At 29.9% G+C, this 21,593-nt stretch overlaps 1 protein-coding gene across 1 annotated transcript in view; it reads left to right on the top strand.

Moving 5' to 3' along the window:
- Window positions 1-21,593, top strand: part of LOC132760184 (golgin subfamily A member 6-like protein 22) — a 75,648-nt gene that overhangs the window by 35,572 nt on the left and 18,483 nt on the right. The window contains exon 5 of the mRNA XM_060752098.1: window positions 20,481-20,652. Within this exon, the coding sequence (XP_060608081.1) occupies window positions 20,481-20,652 (172 nt within the window). The remainder of the gene's footprint in view (window positions 1-20,480; window positions 20,653-21,593) is intronic.

Here is a 21,593-nt window from a genome sequence, read left to right as displayed (position 1 = left end):
TAAATACCCTTAAAATTGATAATTGATTGTTCCAAAAAAAAAGTTTGACAAGTTCATTAATGAGAACCAGCAGCGAGATACTATAAAAGTTGTATTTCTTTTAGTATATTTATGTGTGACTTTACAAATAAAATGGGAAGCCCCTCTTGTTTTTCATATCACAAGTGAGATTACTATGGACAGTTTCACTTTTTTAGATAATTATTAATAAAGATACTTACCATTAAAGTATCAAAACATTTAACATACTATATTATCTTACACATGTATACTGCAAATTCACTTAATTTAATGGACATGACATTTCATGGTTTTGTCACAAGCTAACATTTTCGTGGATACACAATTCGTTGACTGTTTACTTTTCTAAAAGGTAAAATGTAAATAATGTGATGCGAAATAATCTTACAGCAGACAAAATGAAATTTCGTTGTAGATTGACCTATCAACGAATACCACGAATATTAATATTATTTAATTTTTGCAGTATCAACATGAATATAAAGCACACAAAAATTCAACAAAAAATATTATTGTATATAAATTAAGTATGTTTTTAAAAATTTTATGACGTCATCTATAAGGTCACATAAATAATCGTAATTTGAAGCCAATGAAATATTGGGTATCTGTTGCAGAGTTTTTATCTATTCAATCATCGATCTCGGTCCATTTTATCCTTTATATCTAATAAAGATGAAAGCAATGTTAAGATTGGAGTACAGCAAAATATTTGAAGTGTCTCAGAATTGTCATAGCAAGAACAATTAATTAACTGCAATGCATATCACCAGAGACTGTTTAGTGTCTTATATATCTTATGATTTTATTTACTTAGATTTATTTGTATTTATTCGCCCCGATACTCTATGTTAATTATGTTTATCTAATACCAGTTCAGTCATGATTATTTTAATATCCTAACTTACCTTTTGATTTTGTTTGATCACGGTTGATCTGATTATGATTTTTGTCTTATTCTGTGATTAACATGCCTTGTAAATGACCCATGATTGGTTTATAAACTATATTCTATTCTAATTCTTATTCTATCACTTCTATTTATTTGACCATTTTCGATGAGATTTTGAATGGTATCTATAAGAAAAAAGTGAAATTTGATTTCCAACAGATAAATTCAAAGATAAATTAAAGAAGAACGCATGACAGATGAAAATCTTCATGACGTCATGGATAAGATCATATAAATAATCGTGATTTGGCGCCAATGTTAATAACGACTGATTAGTTTTTAATAAAAGTAAAAGATATAAAATGCGACAATAGATGATAAGAAAAATGTGTTTCCTTTTTAAGAAAATTGACGTCAATATTTTACTGGGAAGTAAGAATCATCTTCTTTATTTTATGCTTTTGAGTTGATTTATCCGTAAAACTGTTTTTGATATTACTACTCCTGCTCTTGAAAATATATAAAATGTTGATAAAGACCATATTCACTAAAATCAAACAAATATCCCCTTTCTAACTTACCGCTATCGCCTATCATTATCAGAAAATAATAATATCAGCTGCCTACGAAGTTATCGAGATGATTGCTTTAGATGCACGATCCGCTGTGCATATTCTCCAGACAATTTCAGGATGTCGGTCATCGTTTTACCAGACATATTTTCCTTATTCGTGGATTTAAGATTTAACTCTTTAAGTATCATATTAAGATAAGAATAATGTGAGCGAAGAAATCGTTTATAGTAACGTTAGTGAAAATAAAACAATTGGTTCATATTTACAGTCTTGTCTTTAATATTTGAATGCTTTTTAAATATGGACTACGTTTTCTGTGCCATATGTGAAATATATACTATAATATCATATATTATATGGAAAAAAAACCACGAAATTTTGAGACGAACTGAAATCGAACTGGAACTTCCTAACGTAATTATACACAGAAATCACATCAAGCTCAACTTTGAAAACACAGGCTACGAACATCAAAAGTATTTTTTCAGAACACTTTGTAAACTAAGGAAATGTTTTCCAACTTTCATCATCAATTTTGTTTGTCTGGTCGATATTTAACGTAAGTACATGATTTTTTTAAAAAGCTTTGATCGAAGGTTTTATAAAAGAGAATTCAGGCTACATACATATTTTTTCCAAGAGTTGTTTTAACATGTTAGATAAAGTGAATTCAGGTATTCCACTAAGCAATAAAAGCATTAATTAAGCAAATTATAGTACGTTTTATATCTCTTGGGATTATTTCAAAGCATTTGACCTAGTTTTAGTCCCCTAATAACAAAGACGTCTTTTTGATTATTTTCCGGCACAAAAAGCGGCCAAAAAGACAGACTGTTATATATTGCTAAAGATTTCATAAGCATGTGCTAGGGGAGATGATGCTTTAAGATTTGTTGTATTTTTATTGTGTTTCATAAACATAAATAACTCGACCAATAGTTAAACTATTTGTTTTCATTACTACTGTGGTATTTCACTTTACCAGCAATCCTTAATTTTCATCAATCACGACAAGAAAAATGATATTTCTACAGGAACAAAAACACTTTCCAATTACAAAATTTTTAAAAACATAGAGATGTGCGAACATACTAATAATTTTAGTTTCAAGAAGAGATAGCATCTCCTAATTTGAATTTTAATTGAATATTGAATTTTTGCGGCGGTGTTTTTATGGTAGTTAATTAAAATAGATAAACAAAACGAAAAAATAATCATTTTTGTCCCCTGCGTATTTTACGAGTCAATAATTTTTTTTTCCACTGTCTGAAATTCGAATTGTCTTAACCGAATTTGCAAATTTTAATAACGTTCTGGGCAAATAATACAGGCATAAGTTAAATAAACATAATTATATTTCCTTAATAAGCAATGTAAATATTTGACAAAATATTCAATTATTACAAGTTGGATAGTGTAGAAAATAAACTGTTCTGTTTATGAACGATGATGGCATTTGTTATTAGAATGGAATAGAATAAAATACAATATTGTAAGTGTTGCAATATAGCATTTCTTATAAGTTAGTTATTAATTGAAAGCTTGTGGTAATTAACACTAGCCTAAAATTGCAATGTGAGTCAAGGTCAGTCAACGGTTCTAAAGACATATACAGAAATACATATGATAATATTTTTGGGTTCTCTTTATACATAATTTATTTAAGTTCGATTGTGTAGGAAGCTATAAGCTTAAAGAAACAATTTGGAATCCGTTCCTAGATCCAACTCGTACAAAGCTAAAAGTGTAAAGATTCTCATTTAAGGACAGCTTCGTGGCACAGTAATCTATAAATGACTGGTCTAGCACTTTAACTAATCGGCCACGCCGCCACATAATTTTTGTCTTCTTTATACTGTTAGATACTTAGTTATCAAGCAATTTTATACATATATTAACCCTTACCAATCTTAATAATATAAGTAGACTTGTCAATGTTTAAGAAAAGACCGTTAATTTATTTTAGGGAAAATTTCAAAATATGTACTAATTGAATAGCGAACGTTGCGGCTAATCTTGCTCCGCACTGATCGCACGGATAGAGTCTGTAGCCGCCAACAGGCTAAGACTTAAATAAAAAGCAGGCTATGTATCGTAATAGAATAGATAGTTTAATAAATAACACCAACAATGCCACGTTTTACCAGAAGTAGAAATGTTGGAATTTATTCTGATGGTATCACCTAAGTGTTTAAAATCAAATACAATTTAAACCAGATCAAATACCAACAAAGGAATCATAGTGACAAAGAAATAAGGAAATGCCCTGGTGAAAACTGTTGCTGAAATTTTATCTAATTACAAAGACAAATTACACTAAAGCTTTAAGGCATAAATTAGGACTTAATTTCAAATCGATCAGCGTAAAGAAAAGGGAGCAGAGGCGATAAAGAAATAAAAAAGAGCGAGAAATTTAATTCTGTGAAACTGAGATATTTACAGAACCTATATTGATTTTTGATTTTCAATGTTTTGTTTGCCTGGCATTAAGTTTAGTCGGTTTTATTAGCATCGACATGAGGAATTTTGTAAATTGAAATAATCTGAAACAAGTTAGATAAATATATTCATAACAGGTAGAAGGAATAATAATTGCCAATCGGATCAAAAAGTGTCAGCTTTGAATGCGATTAAAATAAAAAAAGCAATGTTGTCTTTAAACGATATAGTATAACCAAGGTATGCACAAACAAGTCTTTATTATCAGATTGGATTTTTAGTGTTTGCACTTGTTCTTGAAGATAAGTCACTTGACGTCGTTCAATCAAGCATGAGCCTCGTGCTTAGGATAACGTCACCTTGCCGTAACACATGACATTGTAAACTAATAAGGTATTAACAGAAAAACGGTATGATACTTAATAATTATCAGTGTTTTAGTTAATTTTTGAAGAACAAAACAGAACATCCAATATTCAAGCGACTGATAAAACAATTCTGTGCGACAGTGTAGTTTAAGCACTAATTTAATTACATCTGCAGTGCATGGACTCATGAGGTATTTTCACTTTTATTTAAATTGTCAAACGGAAATTAACACTGGCACTGGAAATTAGTCAACTGCTGTTTTCAGAGCTTGATTCAGTTTATCATTCTAAATTCACTCCAACGCATTCTTTTAAATTACTCTCAGATCGATACAGCGTATCAATATCAACACCGTGTTTGTTTGTCTGTCTGGTATCACAAAGAAATTTGTATGTTTACACAATTAAAAGGACAGTTTGATTCAGAGCAATTGCATTCACTCTTACTGTACTATTTCCCATTTTGATAGTCATCGGAATTTGCTTATTTTGTTTACGCTGCAATATCAGCACTCAAATCAGCTATAATTTACAATTTATATGACTCTCAGATGATTAGTTTGGTGTATACCAATTAAAACTGCATTACCTATGCATCAATGTGTTCTGCAACAAACGGAAGATTTTTTTTTTATTTTGGAGATAAAGGGAATTAAGACTTTTAAGTGAACAGAAATATATTTTGCCATTTTTCGTTTATAATTAGATTATTAGGAGTTGGCATTATAATTGTACTTGTTGTGTTTGATTAAAGAGACGTGTATTTGATAATTTACCACCGCTATGTCGATTTATAATTTATTTTCAACAATGGTATCTTTGCTTTTGCCGGTGTTTGGGGGTACATGCAGAAGTGTTGCACCTTTTACTTACGTCTGCAGCTTTCATGAACAATACAACTTTTAAAACGCAATTTGTTTTAAATTAAACATTTTGGCTTCCCCTGTATGGTAACACATTAATTGATTTAGTTTCAAGAAAAGATAAGATCTCGTGAATTATGTAGCTGTTAATTAAAATAACGCAAGAAGGAAACAAATTCGTTTTTGCCACCTGCGCATTTTACAAAACAAGATATGCTCCGTTGTTTGTCTAAAGTGTTTTGAACTTAGCTGGCAGATTTATACAATGCCTTTGTGCTAATTATACAGTCATAAGTTGAATATACAAATATTTTTCCTCAAATAAGCTGTGTAAATATTTGACTTTTTTTTCAAAATGAATGGCTGATCTGAATTAAAATAATTTTGAAACGAAAAGGCTGAATATAATTTGTTTACTTTACAGTATAAGGTTTATTGCTTAATAACTAATTTTTTGAACGTTAATTTGTGATAACGACTAGCCTCTGAAAAAGATTATGTGACCCAAGATATTCCAAGCAATAAAGCATTAATTAAGCAAATTATGACATGTTCCGTGTCCCTTGTTTGTTTTCTTCAAAACAGTTGACCCAGTTTTAGGACTATAAATTTTTTATTATTGTTTTTGATATAAACATAAATCATTCTACCGAGTGTGAAACTATTTTGTTTTCATTGCTACTTTGGGATCTCACCTTTACCGTAATTTGTATCAATCACGACAAGAAAAATGATATTTCTACAGAAGCAAAAATACCTTCCAATTAAAATAATTTTACAAACAACCAGACTGGCACTGTGCGACCATATTAATTGTTTCAAAAAAGAGATAGTATCTCCTAAAATGAATTCTAATTGAATTACTGCGGCGGAGGCTTTGTGGCACTTAATTGAAAAAGATAAACAAACTAAACGAAAAAGAAAAAAAAATCATTTTTGTCACCTGCTTTTTTTACGAAACAACATTTTTTCCACTGTTTGTCTGAAATTTGAACTGTCTGAATTTAAGTTGCAAATTATAACAACGTTCTTGGCTAATAATACAGTCATAAGATAAATAAACATATTTTTCCCTTAATGAGCTGTGTAAATACTCGACAAATTATTTAATGTTTGCAAATTGGGCACTATTCTGTTTTTATGAACGCTGACGGCATTTGTTATTAGAAAGGAATAAAAATAAAATACAATATTGCAAGTGTTGCAATGTAGCATTTCTTTTAAGTGAACTTATGAACGCTTATGGTAATCAAACCTAGACTAAAATTACAATTTGGATTCAGGTCATTATATGGCTCTGAATACATATACTTAATATAATTGGTTCTATTTATAGAGAATTTATTTTAGTTCGATTGTGTTATAAGCTATAAACTTGAATAAACTGTAACGGATCTTTTCCTAGAACCAACTAGTACTTTGCAAAGTGTGCAATGTTTCTAGGTTAGGGAAGCCCAATTGGCCAGCATTCATTACGTTACCAGTCCGGCGTAATATCGAATCGGCCACTCCGCATAATTGTTGCTCCTTTATACTGTATGCGACTTTATAAGACAATAACAAATGATGAGTGTAGTATAAATAAGCAATTTTATATACCCTTACCACTCGAAATGTATTAAATACACTTGTCAATGTTTCAAGAATGTTAATAACTTCTAGGGAAAATTTCAAAATATGTACTGACTGAATAGCCAACTGATTTTTGTCCGCACTGATCGCATGGATAGAGTCTTGAGCCGCGAACAGGCTAATTGATAAATAAAAAGAAGGCTAAATATCACAATAGAATATATACTGTATAGTTTGATAAATAACACCAGCAATGTTGCGTTTTACCTGAAGTTGAAATGTTGGAATTGATTCTGTTGACATCACCTAAGTGTTGAAAATCAAAGACAATGTTAATTTTGCAATCGTTAAATCAGATCAAACACCAGCGGAGTAATCATAGTCACAAAGAAGAAATGCCCTGGTGAAAACTGTTGCTGAGATTTTATCTAATTACAAAGACAAATTACACCAAAACTTTAAGGGATATAGTTTGAAAATTTAGACTTAATTTTAAATCGATCAGCGTCAAGAAAAGGAAACAGAGAAACAGAGGCGATAAAAGAAATAAAAAAAAAAATAATAAAAAAAACTAGAAATTTAATTCAGTAGAATCTGGTCTGTTTAGAGAACCTATTTTGATTTTGGTCTGATAGCATTATGTTTATACGCTTTTATTACCATTAACAATATACATTTTGTAAATTTCAGTAATCTTAAATGTAGTCCAACGTAGATAAATATATTCTTAACAGTCAGGTAAAATGATAAAAAATTATCAATGAAAACAAAATGTATGAGCTTTGAATGCCATAAAAATATAAAAAAATATAAAAAACTGTTGTTTTAAGCGATATAGTATGACCAAGGTATGCACAATGTAAACTTTATTATCAGATAAAACTCTTAATGTTTCTTGAAGATAAGTCCCGTGACGTCATAGGGACGTCTTCACAAATGGACCTCGCGCTTAGGATGACGTAAAGTCATAACACATGAAATTGTAAGTAAAAAAAAACAAAAAACAAAAACAACAACAACAAAAAAAAAAACAAAAAAAAATAAACGCCGTAATAATACTAATTAATAGTATCAGTGTTCATAGTTATATTTTGAACTATAATTAGAATACAATATTCAAGAATTAAAGAATCAAACACTGGTTGTCGTTCTAGGTGAAACTATCGGAATCTCCAGTAAATATTTTTACAGATTTGTTTCAGCCTTTATCAGATAAGGCAGCTATCAAAGTCATTTCTACACTAAGATACATGTATTTTATAGAGAAAATGTGTTCTCTGATAATAAATCTATTTTTTTCTGAATAGCTTGATTTACTTTTTCGGTAATATTTGATTTCTATATTGAAGACAATACGGGGTGTTCCATGTTTGTTAATAACATAGCTTATATATAATTCAGAAACCTCGGACCTTTGATATATTTAGTTAACATTAAATTTTGCTGAATAACAGAAAATATATCATTTTGATGATAAAACAATCTTTATGGAAAAAATATTATAGATAGTAACTGGTTCAGTAGATTGTAATAATGTACATTTCCTGTATTTCAAGTTATTTAATTAAATGTAATGTTGATTTGTACGTACAAAAATCAAATACCATCTTCCTTGTCTGTACTGATAAGGTTTTATCTTTTTAATGCATTAAAAAGTCAGGATGATAATAGTGCTCGTAAATCTGATGGTCAAAAATTATTATATTCGAAAGATCGCCGACAGCGTTTTCAAACATTCAGCCGTTGTTTCCCTGAGCAAGAAACTTTACATTCATTGCTTAGTACTGCTTGGTTCCAGGAACGGTTCGAGAGTGTTTCAATAAGCTTATGGCTTTCAACACAATATCGAACTAAAATAAATTTGTATTAACTAAACATTAAGGTATAGCATACCTTTCTTTGATTGACATTAATTTAATATATGGTCCATTACCTTACTAATGGTTCACATATTTTTTATATCATGCATAGTTGATTTGAATTTCCGGATAATCTGCTGTTTTCTTTTGTCAGTTTCTGAAAATTAATTACCAGTTGAATTGTAGCATCTTGTATATCACATATTCGTTGAAGCTACATTAGAAATCAACCTGATTATGTTTCTAGATTGAATACAGGATGAAATGACTCTACAAGTAGATTTGTATTTTGTACGGTCGTCTGCTAACATAAAAGGAATACGCTTTATTTTCCTGATAGAATTGAGAATACAGTTTTATTCACAAGAGTGCAATAGGATAAGGAAAGAAATGGCTTTTATAATTTTTGGATAATACATTAATTCCTATTAACTGACACAGTATTGAAAGTTTCTGTTTTATAATTTTCATCAAGATTTTATCTTTGAATCATTCTTTAAAACAATATTTAAATAAAGATTACCAGATTCTTGATTAATTTGTGAAAGTGTTAAAGAGATAATATAAACAACATAGTGGTGTACATTAAAAAATAAAACAAAAATGGTAGTAACACACCACTTAATTGAATAACTTACTCGTACCAAAAGAAGCTGTTTTGTACAGAAGACCGGTGGTGACTTTTCAACTTCTGAAAACGCGAATTTGTTGATTTGAAAGTTTGATATCGTGAATTCTGTATACTAAAACCGTGAATTCATGTAGTAAAAATTGTGAATTCGTGAAGATGAACCCGAAAATTCAAGAAGTTGAAATGTCACCAGCGGTCTTGCGTAGTTTAGCAATGTTATCTAACGTGCCTAATCACATAACTTTGCCGGGTGGGTTATCATTGTAAGTATATTTTTCAATTCCCTTTGATTTTTTAGATATACTATTTGAATGTTTAGCAGTCTCGTGTGATAAAACGCTTACAATTTATGCCAAAATATGTTCATTCATGTCTACTCAGTGCTTACAAGAACTTTTAAAAAGGCAAATCATGTAGTGTTCCTTGGCTACAAAATGCTTCTATTATTTCCTGTTTTATAATGACATCCCGTCAATATTTTGCCCTGTCTTGTTTGCTGTCCTGCTGTTGGTCCTGTATTGGGATATGCATTCATTGAATGCTGCCCTTCCTTGTTGATCTTGTTTTTCATAATTTTTTTTAAATAAATCATTTTGAATTAATTTATCTTAATCTTACATATTTCCTAAAATTGATATATGGGGTGAAATTTAGTACACATACTAATTAAGAATTAATTGATAAAAATGTATTTTCAATAATGATTAAAAAATGTAAAAATTATTATTATTCAACATAACAAATACTGATAACAAAATTTATAACAAGAATTTGGAATAAAACAAGACACTCAATATTCAAATGACTATTTAGAGCATTTTTGCGCGACAGTGTAGTTTAAGAACTAATCTAAATAATTTGCAGTGCATGGACACATTAAGGTAATTTCACTTGATCGAACGGAAATTAACATGAAATTCGCTGAAATTAGTCAACAGCTATTTTCTGAGCTTGATCTGGATTCAGTTTATCATTCTAAATTCACTCCAACGCATTCTTTGAAATTACTCTCAGATCAATACACCATATCAATATCAACACCGTGTCTGGTATCACAACGTTTGCATGTTTTCACAATTAACATGGTCAGTTACATTTAGAGCAACTGCACTTTACTCTCTCTCTGTACTATATAGTCATCGGAATTTGCTGATTTTGTTTATGCTGCAATATCAGCACGCACTCAAATCAGCTATTTACAATTTATATGACTCTCAGATGAGTAGTTTTGTAAATACCTATTGAAACTATCAATGTGTTCTGCAAGTAAGATTTGAAACAAACAGAAGACATTTTTATTTTGGAGATAAAGGGAATTAAGACTTTTAAGTGAACAGAACTATATTTTGCCATTTTTCGTTTATAATTAGATTATTAGGAGTTTGCATTATAATTGTACTTGTTGTGTTTGATTAAAGAGACGTGTATTTGATAGATTACCACCGCTATGTCGAGTTATATTTTATTTTCAACAATGGTATCATTGCTTTTGCCGGTGCTTAGGGGTACATGCAGAAGTGTTGCACCTTTTACTTACGTCTGCAGCTTTCATGAAGAATACAACTTTAAAAAAGCAATTAGTTTTAAATTAAATATATATAGGCTTCCCTTGTATGGTAACATATTAATTGATTTAGTTTCAAGAAAAGATAAGATCTCGTGAATTCCTGTAGCTGTTAATTAAAATAACGCAAGAAGGAAACAAATTCGTTTTTGCCACCTGCGCATTTTACAAAACAAGATATACTCCGTTGTTTGTCTAAAGTGTTTTGAACTTATACAATGCCTTTATGCTTATTTTAAAGTCATAAGTTGAATATACAAATATTTTTTTCTCAAATCAGCTTTGTAAATATTTGACTTTTTTGAAAATGAATGACAGATCTGAATTAAAATAATTTTGAAACGAAATAGACCGATAATAATTTGTTTACTTTAAAGTAAAAGGTCAATTACTTAATAAATAATTATTTTAGCGTTAATTTGTGATAACGACTAGCCTCTGATATCGATTATATGGCCCAATAAAAATACAATAATCATTTCTGTCTGTTTGTCTGCCTCATATGTTGGTGTATAAAAAAATACGGTAGAAAATAGAAAATGTCATATCGTTTTAACTGTGATTCAAGTTAATATCAAGTTAATATCTTTAAGTTTTGTTTATTTGAATGATTGTTGTTGTAAGGAAGAAATGTATTTCTTTGCAACTTTTTTCTCACAAATACTCCATAGCAAATGCCACAATTACTAATTACGAATGATTTAATTAGCATTTGGTTGTTGAGAATTCAAGTGTTATGACATGAAGGCTCTGATGTGAAAGGATTCTTTAAATGGTATAAAGTTATATCTTATAAAATATTTTCATCAAATTTCAAAACGGTAACATTTTGTCTTGATTTGATGAAGCTTATTTTTGGACAACAGTGGCAAGTGTTAACGTCCATGTCACAATTTCTCTTTTAACGACCGCTAACAGCGTTACCTTAATGTTTTAAACATTCAGATATTAAATATCTAAATTGGATTGACATTAATTTATTATAAGGTTCATTACCTGACTAATGCTTCACATATTTTATATCATGAATATTTGATTCAATTTTTCGGATGCTCTGCGGTTTTGTTGCGTCATTATCAGAAAATTAATTATCAGATCTTTTTGTCTCATGTTCGCGGAAGCTAAATCAGAAATCAGAAGCAACCTTAATATCGGAAACCTAATTTTGTTTCTAGACTGCGGGCAAGATATATTGACTCTACAAGTAAATGAGCATAGTACGGTTTCCTGTAGACGTTGTATATAACTAGCTGAAAAATGAATAATATAGTTTTCACAAGAGAGCAATAGGATAAGAGAAGAATATGCTTCTTTAATTTTGGATATATTGATTCCTTTTTATTAAACAGTATACTGTTTTATGAATTTCAACAAGATAGACTAAAAAACGTTTCCTTGAATCGTATATGAATATTTAAAACAAAAAAAGATTTCTGCAAGCTGCCTGCAATGAGTCAACAATTTTTTCAGTTTTGCGCCCTTATTCAAGGTTCATATAATGATTCTATTTAAAGTATTTTTTTGAAATTAATTGTTGTATCATTGCAACGTATCTGTACACCGTGTTTATTTGTCTGCATGAAACAACAAAGACTATTGCACAAGTGAATAAGCAACAAAAAGAAACAAGGGTGGTAAGATTCAAATCACGTTGCGCTTAAATTTTGTGATACAATTTGTGCCTTGAGTTTCTTCGATTGATGATAATATCAAGTTAACTTAAATAGGAGCTGGCATTTTTGGTTTACTCTGCAATATCAGCATTCAAGTTAGCTGTCATGTTCAATTTGTCCAGCTCTCAGGAGGTACGAATTGATGTTGCATTATTTATGCATGTCCAACATTGTTATATTTAACAATTAACAAGGTTGTGTCAATTAAGAATCGACGTCAATCAAACAAAAGACGAAATAAGAGTTTCATAACATATAAACTTACATTGATTGAAAGTCTAGTAAATAAGAAAATGTCATATAACAGTACGAATATATCTTCTTCTTTGTCTTTTTCGTTGCTTTACAAGAGTATCCTGACTTTTGTTACTTGTTAAGCTTCAACATCGTTTACAATCTACACTAATCATTTCTGTTTTAATCATATAGTTGGTTGTCTGCCTCATATGTTGGCGTATACAGATGTTTTCGTTCAAACATCAAAGATAAAACGGCAGAAAATGTCATATCGTTTTAACTGTGAGTTAAGTTAATATCTTTAAGTTTTGTTTATTTGAATGATTGTTTTTGATAAAAATTTTTATTTCTTAGCAAATTTTATTCTCACAAATATTCAATAGCAAATGCCACAATAACTAATTACAGATGTTTTAGCATTTGCTCGTTTAGGGTTCATGTGCAATGACATGAAGGCTCTGATACAATAGCATCAGATGAAAAGGTCCAAAGTTATATCTAATGAAATATTTTCATAAAATTTTAAAACGGTAAAATTTTGTTGTTTACATAATATAATGATGGATTCTTGATAGAAGTGTAACATAAAAAAGTTTCTGTTATTTAACACATGTAAACTGAATCAAATATTCCGAAACAAAACTATTATGCTGCTTATCTAAAGTTGTGTTTTAACCGTTCCAGCTATAGTTTTTGCGGCATGCGCCTTCCGCTCAAAAGGAAATATATGAACATGTTTCATTCATACAAGCATTTTGGCATTACTCTTTTTCAAACTTAAAACAACAATTTTGTGAACTTCGGGCAGCAGGGATATAGTTTTATACACTTTAATTCCAGTTTACACTGTCGGACATATCTATTAAAAAGGACATTTATTGTGAAATGTAACATGTAATTTTAATGCAGCTTTACAAATGTTCGGATAGTTTTAGATTCAAGTTACATAGTTTTACGAGTTATTCGTAGGATCCAATAGTTTAAGCTTTTTTTATGTGGAATCAGGTTGAATCTCAGAATATAGTGTTTCAGTTGCATATAAATTACACCAATTATATGTTGTTACAATATGTATCAGCCTACACGCCGTTTAACATAATAGAAATAGATCGCTAGGCGAGTCATTAATTTTTAGTTGAAATTCAGAAACAACCTTTAGATATTTTTTGGCTAATTAATGTAAACTCGTGTCGCATTGATTCCAATTTCAGTTAATCGGTTTAAATTTATTTCAGTCACAGTCATTAGATAAGATTGCACCATTCTTTGAGACGAATAATGGTGTCGTAAAAGTTTTTAATGCATATAAAACGGAAATTCAACAGATATGGCTTATATCTTTAAGGATGTTTTTATCATTCTTTTTTAATCCAAAATTTCAAAAGTAGATGGACGTCAGTTATCTCTTTTTATGGAAATAACATAAAATATGTTAAGAAAATGGGACATTACAATTTAAAAAAAATAAAAATAAGGACAGTTGTTGCTTATTTAACTATTAATGACCATCCGTGTCAATTGAAAATATTTGAATAAAAATGACAGTCATTGAGTAACGTTAGGTTCTCCTGATACAGGTGATTCTGTTGTACAAAATTGAGTTTCGATTCTAATTGCACAATAGAATTATAATGTTACATTTTTAACAAAAAGTTAAAACAGTTATTTGTTGTGTTATATCTGGGAGGTTAGTAAGTCCACAGACATGTTTTATTGTTAAACTAATGTTATTGAAGTAAAACGAGTTTGTTAGCAAGACTGTCTTAAATAACACTGACTTTTATTGGCCTATATGTCCTTAATACAAGGTAAACCTGACTTTTGTTGCTTGTTAGTCAAGATGCTGATGTTATCAATTTTCAATCGTGATTGTTGGCCTGAATTGAGGATAATTTATAACGGACCCTATTGAGCATGCATTCAAGGCGCCATATTGATATAGTTTCTACTAACTAATGACATTGTGGAAACACCCTATCACGTGAAAGAAATTTAATAAAAACAGTTTTTAGTTAAATGGCAGGTAAGATAAATATAATGTACGCCGTTATTGTTTCGGTCATTTGCATCAATAAAACTGTGCAATTTATCAATTTTGAACAACAACCATTTAAGTATAGAATGAGATTGCAATATATACATGTACATATGTTTGTAAATATTGTGACTAAATTGCCATATAACATGTAAGTAGTTTTGTGGTATAATTTCCTTTGTTGATTAAGTAATTTGGGTGTTAATCTGCAACGTCATATGCATATTTGAAACAAAATGTGATATGGAAATCACCGTACATATTATTGTTAAATACAATTGCAAATTTATGTAATTTTCTAATAAGCCCAAAGTGTCAGCCTATGAAAATAACATCAACGATCAAGAAGTCAAGGCAACACTTACAGAACGCAACCGTTGTTTGCCTGGACACCATTGTCCTTTTGTCCACATGACCACGTTGCTTGTTGTTCCACTATATAAATTAGATTGAACAGAACTCTCTTCACAATTATCTTGAAATATAAGAAAATCTTCAAAAATGTTATTTGAAACAAGTAACTGTCTTTTGAAACAAGTATGAAATGCCTTCTGAAATGTTTAGATACTACCTCTTTGCAGAGTTAAACGCTGGTATAAATATTTTAGTGTGCCACGCTTTCTTATGCCATTATCTGAAAATTAATTAGCAACAAAGCTTTCGTCGTTTGTCTTGTCGCATGTTCGTGGATACTATATCTGTTGCCACTCTAATATTGGAAACCTAATTTTGTTTTAGAGTAAGGACAAGATGTATGGTGGCTCTACAAGTATTTTCCTATAGTACGGTCTTTTAAAGTCAACAGAAAAAATAAAGTGTTTTAGTGATGAAAATTGTGAATGAAATAAATATAACAATATGATATGTATTTTAATTAGTGAAGCAGGGACGGACAAAGGAATTTGTATTTAGTATTTTAGAAAAGGAGTAATGTATTGACGTTTGTAATTGTAAACCGTGCTTTTATATACTAAAGAGTTCTTGAGCTTGGACTTGGATGTGTTTCTTAAAAAAAACCCAGATAGTTTACTTTAAAAACGAATATCTATTTTAACGTTATATTTGACATTAAAAATTCTTCAACTAAGAAATGTTAAGAAATTGGAATATACAAAGATAGTGTTTTTTAAGTTTTATCATTTTTTCGAGAACAACGCTTGGACAATGTTTTCTAATGTACCAGATCTCATTACAATGCCTGGTCGTTTCTTATCGTAAGTACAAATTTTGCTGCTTTAGAACAAACATAGCTGAAACTATATGTTTAATGTCCTTTTTATTCGTCTTTTTTTTCAAATATCTTTTACTCCATGTTTTTTTTTCATTGATTGTTTATTGATAATTTTATTTATCAATGTTTTTTAATCATGTGTTTTTTTCATTAGTTTTTTATTGACATATCTTTATCAATGTTTTTTTAAATCATGTTTTTTTTTCAAAATCACTGATTCTTTTAATCATAATTTCTCTATCAATCATCTGTTTTTATAAATGCTTTTTTTTTCTATCAATGCACCTTTTTTCATAATTTATGTTATTTATCAAATGAATGTATTAATCTTGATTATTTTATCTTATAATTATGTTTTTATTTATCAATGATATTTTAATTCATGATTTAATTTAACGATTGGACCATTCTTTCTTTATTCGTGATTTAATATATGCATTGTTTATCAATGCACGTTAAATCTATTTAAGATTCATGTTTCGAGAATTTACATTTTCCTAAAATTCAAATACACGAACAATTGTCCCTACTCTGATAGTCTAGACGAAATATGTTTTCAAGGCGAAATCTAATTGCGAACAAACTGTTTGTATCAGTGCAATGCATTTCTGGCGGAACAGTTCTATAGAACAAATGGATGTTTAATGTATTCCCTGTACGTAAAGTAATATTGATGAAATACTGACCTGTTTTGTGTTTAGATATTCCCCATTGCTTATCAAATAGAAAAATCTTGATTTTTTACCGTTATCTTTTGAATGTAAAACAAATATACAATCTCTCACAATTAGATGTGATTTTTTCTATTAATGTGCGGTAAAATCAAATTCGCTTTTCTGAGCTAAGCGTTTCAACTGCATATAAATTGCATCATTTTGAATTTATTTGGAGTGCATGGCCACACACGGCGGGATTTACTTTAAAGTATTGAATACAGCGGAAATAACGCAAGCTTTCTCATTAATTTTAAATAGAAGTGAGTCAATTAGGAAACAATATTTGCAGATGTGGTTTCGTGCATGTGAAATAATGTTTGGACTCTGGATTCAGACGATCGTTTTAAAATTTATCTTCATCACAATCTTTGAGAATAGAATAAAAATCCCTCTTGGATAAATAAAACTGTGTCTTCTTTTGTGTGCTATACAAAGTTAAAATGTTTAAATGTCTATTATACTTGTTGAAAAAATAACCAATTGATCGTCTCTGATTTTAAAGATGGTCTTTTTTCAATTTATATTTTTTATATTTTAGGACTTTAAATTATCCCGTATCGAAGCGATGTGTTAAATCAATGAAGTTTATTATCGCTTATTTAGCAATTTGCAATCTACTGAATAATAAGGACAATTGGTTTCAAAGCACGCCGCACTTTACTTTTATTGACAGTTCGTGACCGTACGTCATCCCGTTTGATAGGGATGAATTAAATGTCATTAAAACAGTCCGATCTCATTTATTTTGCATGATCAGCTCTTAAATCAGCATCGGAAGGACTCTCGAAGGGGTAGTTCTGTAAATGCCACTTAATTCTGCATAATTGGCCATTCTAAATCATCCCCTATTTAACAATCCGATTAAATGTTGAATATCATATATTCCACTCAGTTGTTCGACCTTTTAAATGGCATAAAGATGCTGGAAAAATAATGTGCAGAAAAAAGGGTATTGAAATCTTAACACTGATGATTTTTGGACAAATCCTTGTCTAACTTATATTGCTTCGAAAGTGTTTCATCATTCACCATCTAATAAGGTTTTGCATAAAACAATATTTACGTGGGAGGAATTCTCAGGAGCAAAATATTTTGTCTTCATTTAAACCTTTAACCTGCTGAAGCCGGAAGTGATAAACATTTACCACTAGTAAAGAGTCAGGACAGCCTGTACGTTGGTGCCGTTATGCTCTATATGATGTTGGTAGCTAAGCTTTTGTCCCATGATATTGAAATCTCATAAAACTTGAATGAACAATTCTAAATTCAAAGCAGGCCAAATTGATTATAATAATTAAACAGGTAAATTTAGAGTAACATATTGTTGTACTAAAATCTCAAAACTAAAATACCATCATTCATGTTATAAACACATCACTGAAATCGTTTGATTTGAACGAATTTACGATCTGTTATACCAATGTATTGTTTCGCCTAAATTAGTGTGTTCCCATAAATCTGCCCGCATACAAGAAATGGCATGGTAACCTACGATTCTAAATTAAGCTTTAGTCAATGTTATAAATAGTGTACCAATGCAAAGAGCATCCTACATAATATTGGCATTTATTGCCTGTTTTTCAGTGCAACATGGCTATTATTATCTCATTCTATTCAACTTCCAAGACGTTCACATGCTATATCATTCATATCCACCCCACAGATATATCCGTTTACCTGTAATCATAATTTCAAAAAGGAAAATAATAAGACAAATTTACAAACTACACAGTTTTATTTTTTTTTTTGAAGAAAAAATTTTCAATGAAAAGTTTCTGAGCTGTCGAGAGCACCGATCACAATATTTATGACACATTTTATACATTTATACTTAAGTATCAATAATAATAATAATAATAATAATAATAATAATAATAATAATAATAATAGTTATAATAATAATAATAATAATAACGACAGCAACAATAATAATTATGATAATAAATGAATGAAAAACAATGAAGTACATGTACAATGAAATAAAATTAGAAAAATATACAATAAAATAACAATAATAATGATAAATTAGTTCAAAGTTATGAAAACTCTGACGCTTTTAAAGTTGTAAATGCTGTAATCCACTTTGTATATTATTAACATATTCAATTGATAAATTTAAGTGGATGAATTTCAATTGTGCCAAATTAATAATCAATGAGAATAATTCTCGTTTTTTTCCCCATAATTCCATTATTGGAGGTGTTGTTTGTTGCTGCATTTCAATTAACTATCTAAAGATATATTGTCTTTATCAAAGCCAATGCTAATGGTGTTGTCGTCTGCAAACAAAGCCTAGGCGTTAATCATGCAAGCTCATCTTGATAAATTCTGATTACTTCTGAGTACATATGCACTCACTGATTTATTTGCTTTTTTCATTGGCTAAGAGGACCGGAACATCCTGATTATATCCTTTGGGGATTTAAGTTTGAATAAAATACAGTTAACATCTCTTAGGTGTCTTTAAAACTCAAATTGTTTTGTAAAATATACATTTATTTATTAAAAATGTATTCAGACACTTTTAAAAAAATACAGCATAATAAAATTTACTATTTTTCCTGTATTGAAAATGCTTAACGTAGGTAATTCTTTTCGGTGATACATACTACAAAATAACTCAAATAGCTATTTTTCAGAATATGTAAGCTATATTTGGTATTTCACCACGTCACTTATTTATCTTAAAAGAGCTGTACCATCCTTCATTATATACACAGTAATTTTGAGAAAAATATATTATAATTTAGTACAGAATAACGAATAGAGCAGAGCCAAATCGGAGAGTAGATTCAGTTGCCGCTAGCAGATCAATGGTTATAAAATACTTTCTTTTTTTAATAGATAGCAAATCTGTATTCATTGTATTTGAATGAATGAATGAATGAATGAATGAATGAATGAATGAATGAACGAATGAATGAATGAATGAATGCAAAACGATAGACTATAAAGGGGAATACGAACAAAGTTCCCAGAATGCAATACATGCACTTGAGTGAACGGAAGATTAATTGAAACAATTATATCTTAAGATAAAATATTAATACAGTATTAATGTTGACAGCCGTGACATCTTGAAGAAATCACTATATCACATTTTGGAGAAAACATTCAACGTTTTAGTTTGAGTGTGAATGTAGAATTATATTTCATAATTTTGATTTTTTTAAAGATGTATTTTACTTATTCGTAGGCGTGCAGCGTTATGCCCAACATACCGTTTTTTATCGAGTAAAATCTTGTAGATGGGTAGAACGAAACATGGGTGTCTAGATATAACTGTGACCATTCATCTACTGCATGATATTGTTTGTTTACGGGCATTTGTGAAAGTACAGAGGTATACTACTTCAAGCCCAAAATGCTATTAAATATGAAAACATGGTTGCCTGGAAGTAAATTTTGTTTTCTAAATCACAGTCCAGTCATATACTTCATGATATTACTTACTAATGGTCATTTATAATAATACAGAATTTAAGCACAATGTTTTAAGTTAAACAAAATAAGCTTGTGTGACATATCTTGGAAGTTTCTTCAGCTATTATTCATTATAACGGCACAGCACTGATGATAAGGTAGAACAAGCGGTCAGATTCCCAAGCAGAGCTGTGAAACCGTCTTCTTTTCTGTCCCTGCCGGATGTGGTATTCAAGGCCAATTAGGATTGCACATTTTCCCACGCTGTGACACACCGAATAACAAGTTTTTTTCTTATTTAACTCCGGACAATAGAGACCTGCTTGACATTCTGTTTGGCAATCTTGAAGTTTCATGAACAAATATATTTTATAATTACAGGGCCCCTGATGTTACCGAAGATAAAGACTACACAACTGAACTCAAATCTCTGAAAGAAAACATGCAGATTCTAGAGCAGAAACAGAAACTTCTGGACCAAGAGGAGCAAATTGTGGAGAGAGAGGAACTACTCGCAAAAAGACAAGAAAAACTTAAAGAATATGAAAAAGATGTAAGAATATCTATTACTTATATACACGGTATACCTGTATTAAATCACATTGTCAGCTTACATTATTCTAAAGACAAGTTAACAAGGATTTTTGAATTTGTTATTGATATTCATGTAATGATGTACCATATAAATTAGGCGAAGTTATGTCCTGATGGAACTCCACTGAGGTTAAAAAGCTTTTTAAAAAAAGAGTTTCTTACATAGATCAGCCGGGGTACTTAAAACATATGATGTGCAAAAAACAACCAAGAAAAATACTAAGAAATAAATTGAAATTCGTATTTTGTGTTTTTACATTTCGGATCATTTTATCACAACTAAAATAAGTATGCAGTATTAACGAAGTGAGCGAATGATGAGAAATTCTGCACACAAGTTATTGGTCTAGACCTACATCATTGAACATTAACCTTGAAAAACTATTCCCATTTCCGTCATGTCAAAAAACCTCAGTGGAGTCCTTTTAAGCACTGATGGCAGAAATTATCATCATGTGCATGTACTCCTTTTTGTGTTTTAATAAAAATACGTTAAGAAAGTTTCAGTGTCTAGTAAAACAGTTAATCATATGATAGCGAAATAATCCTCTTTCTAAATTCTATCTTTGAATCTTAAAATTGGTAAGTAATCGGCAACGGACATGTAGGGACTTAACTGCTGAAACTCTAAAGAATATGGTTGCCGTACCTTTCACAATAATTCTATAAAGCTCGCTCATAGATCACCAAAAATCTAAGTTAATTCAACCCGTATTTAAAAGCATATTATGAAGATAACAATTAGGTATAGTATCAATTACATGAGAACATGCAAGGGGGCATAAATCATATTTTTGATAATGTACATGTGGACGTAATCACCTTTAAACGGTATTTAAAACTTGAACTCAACTGAAAATATATACTAGTCCTTAAGGATCGATTTAGGATAAGGTGTGT

Source organism: Ruditapes philippinarum, unplaced genomic scaffold (assembly GCF_026571515.1).
Source record: "Ruditapes philippinarum isolate M1 unplaced genomic scaffold, ASM2657151v2 ctg1790_1_1_1_1, whole genome shotgun sequence".
Taxonomy (NCBI): Eukaryota; Metazoa; Mollusca; class Bivalvia; order Venerida; family Veneridae; genus Ruditapes; species Ruditapes philippinarum.
Note: the sequence above shows the minus strand (reverse complement) of the source record. Positions and strands in the feature narration are given on the sequence as shown.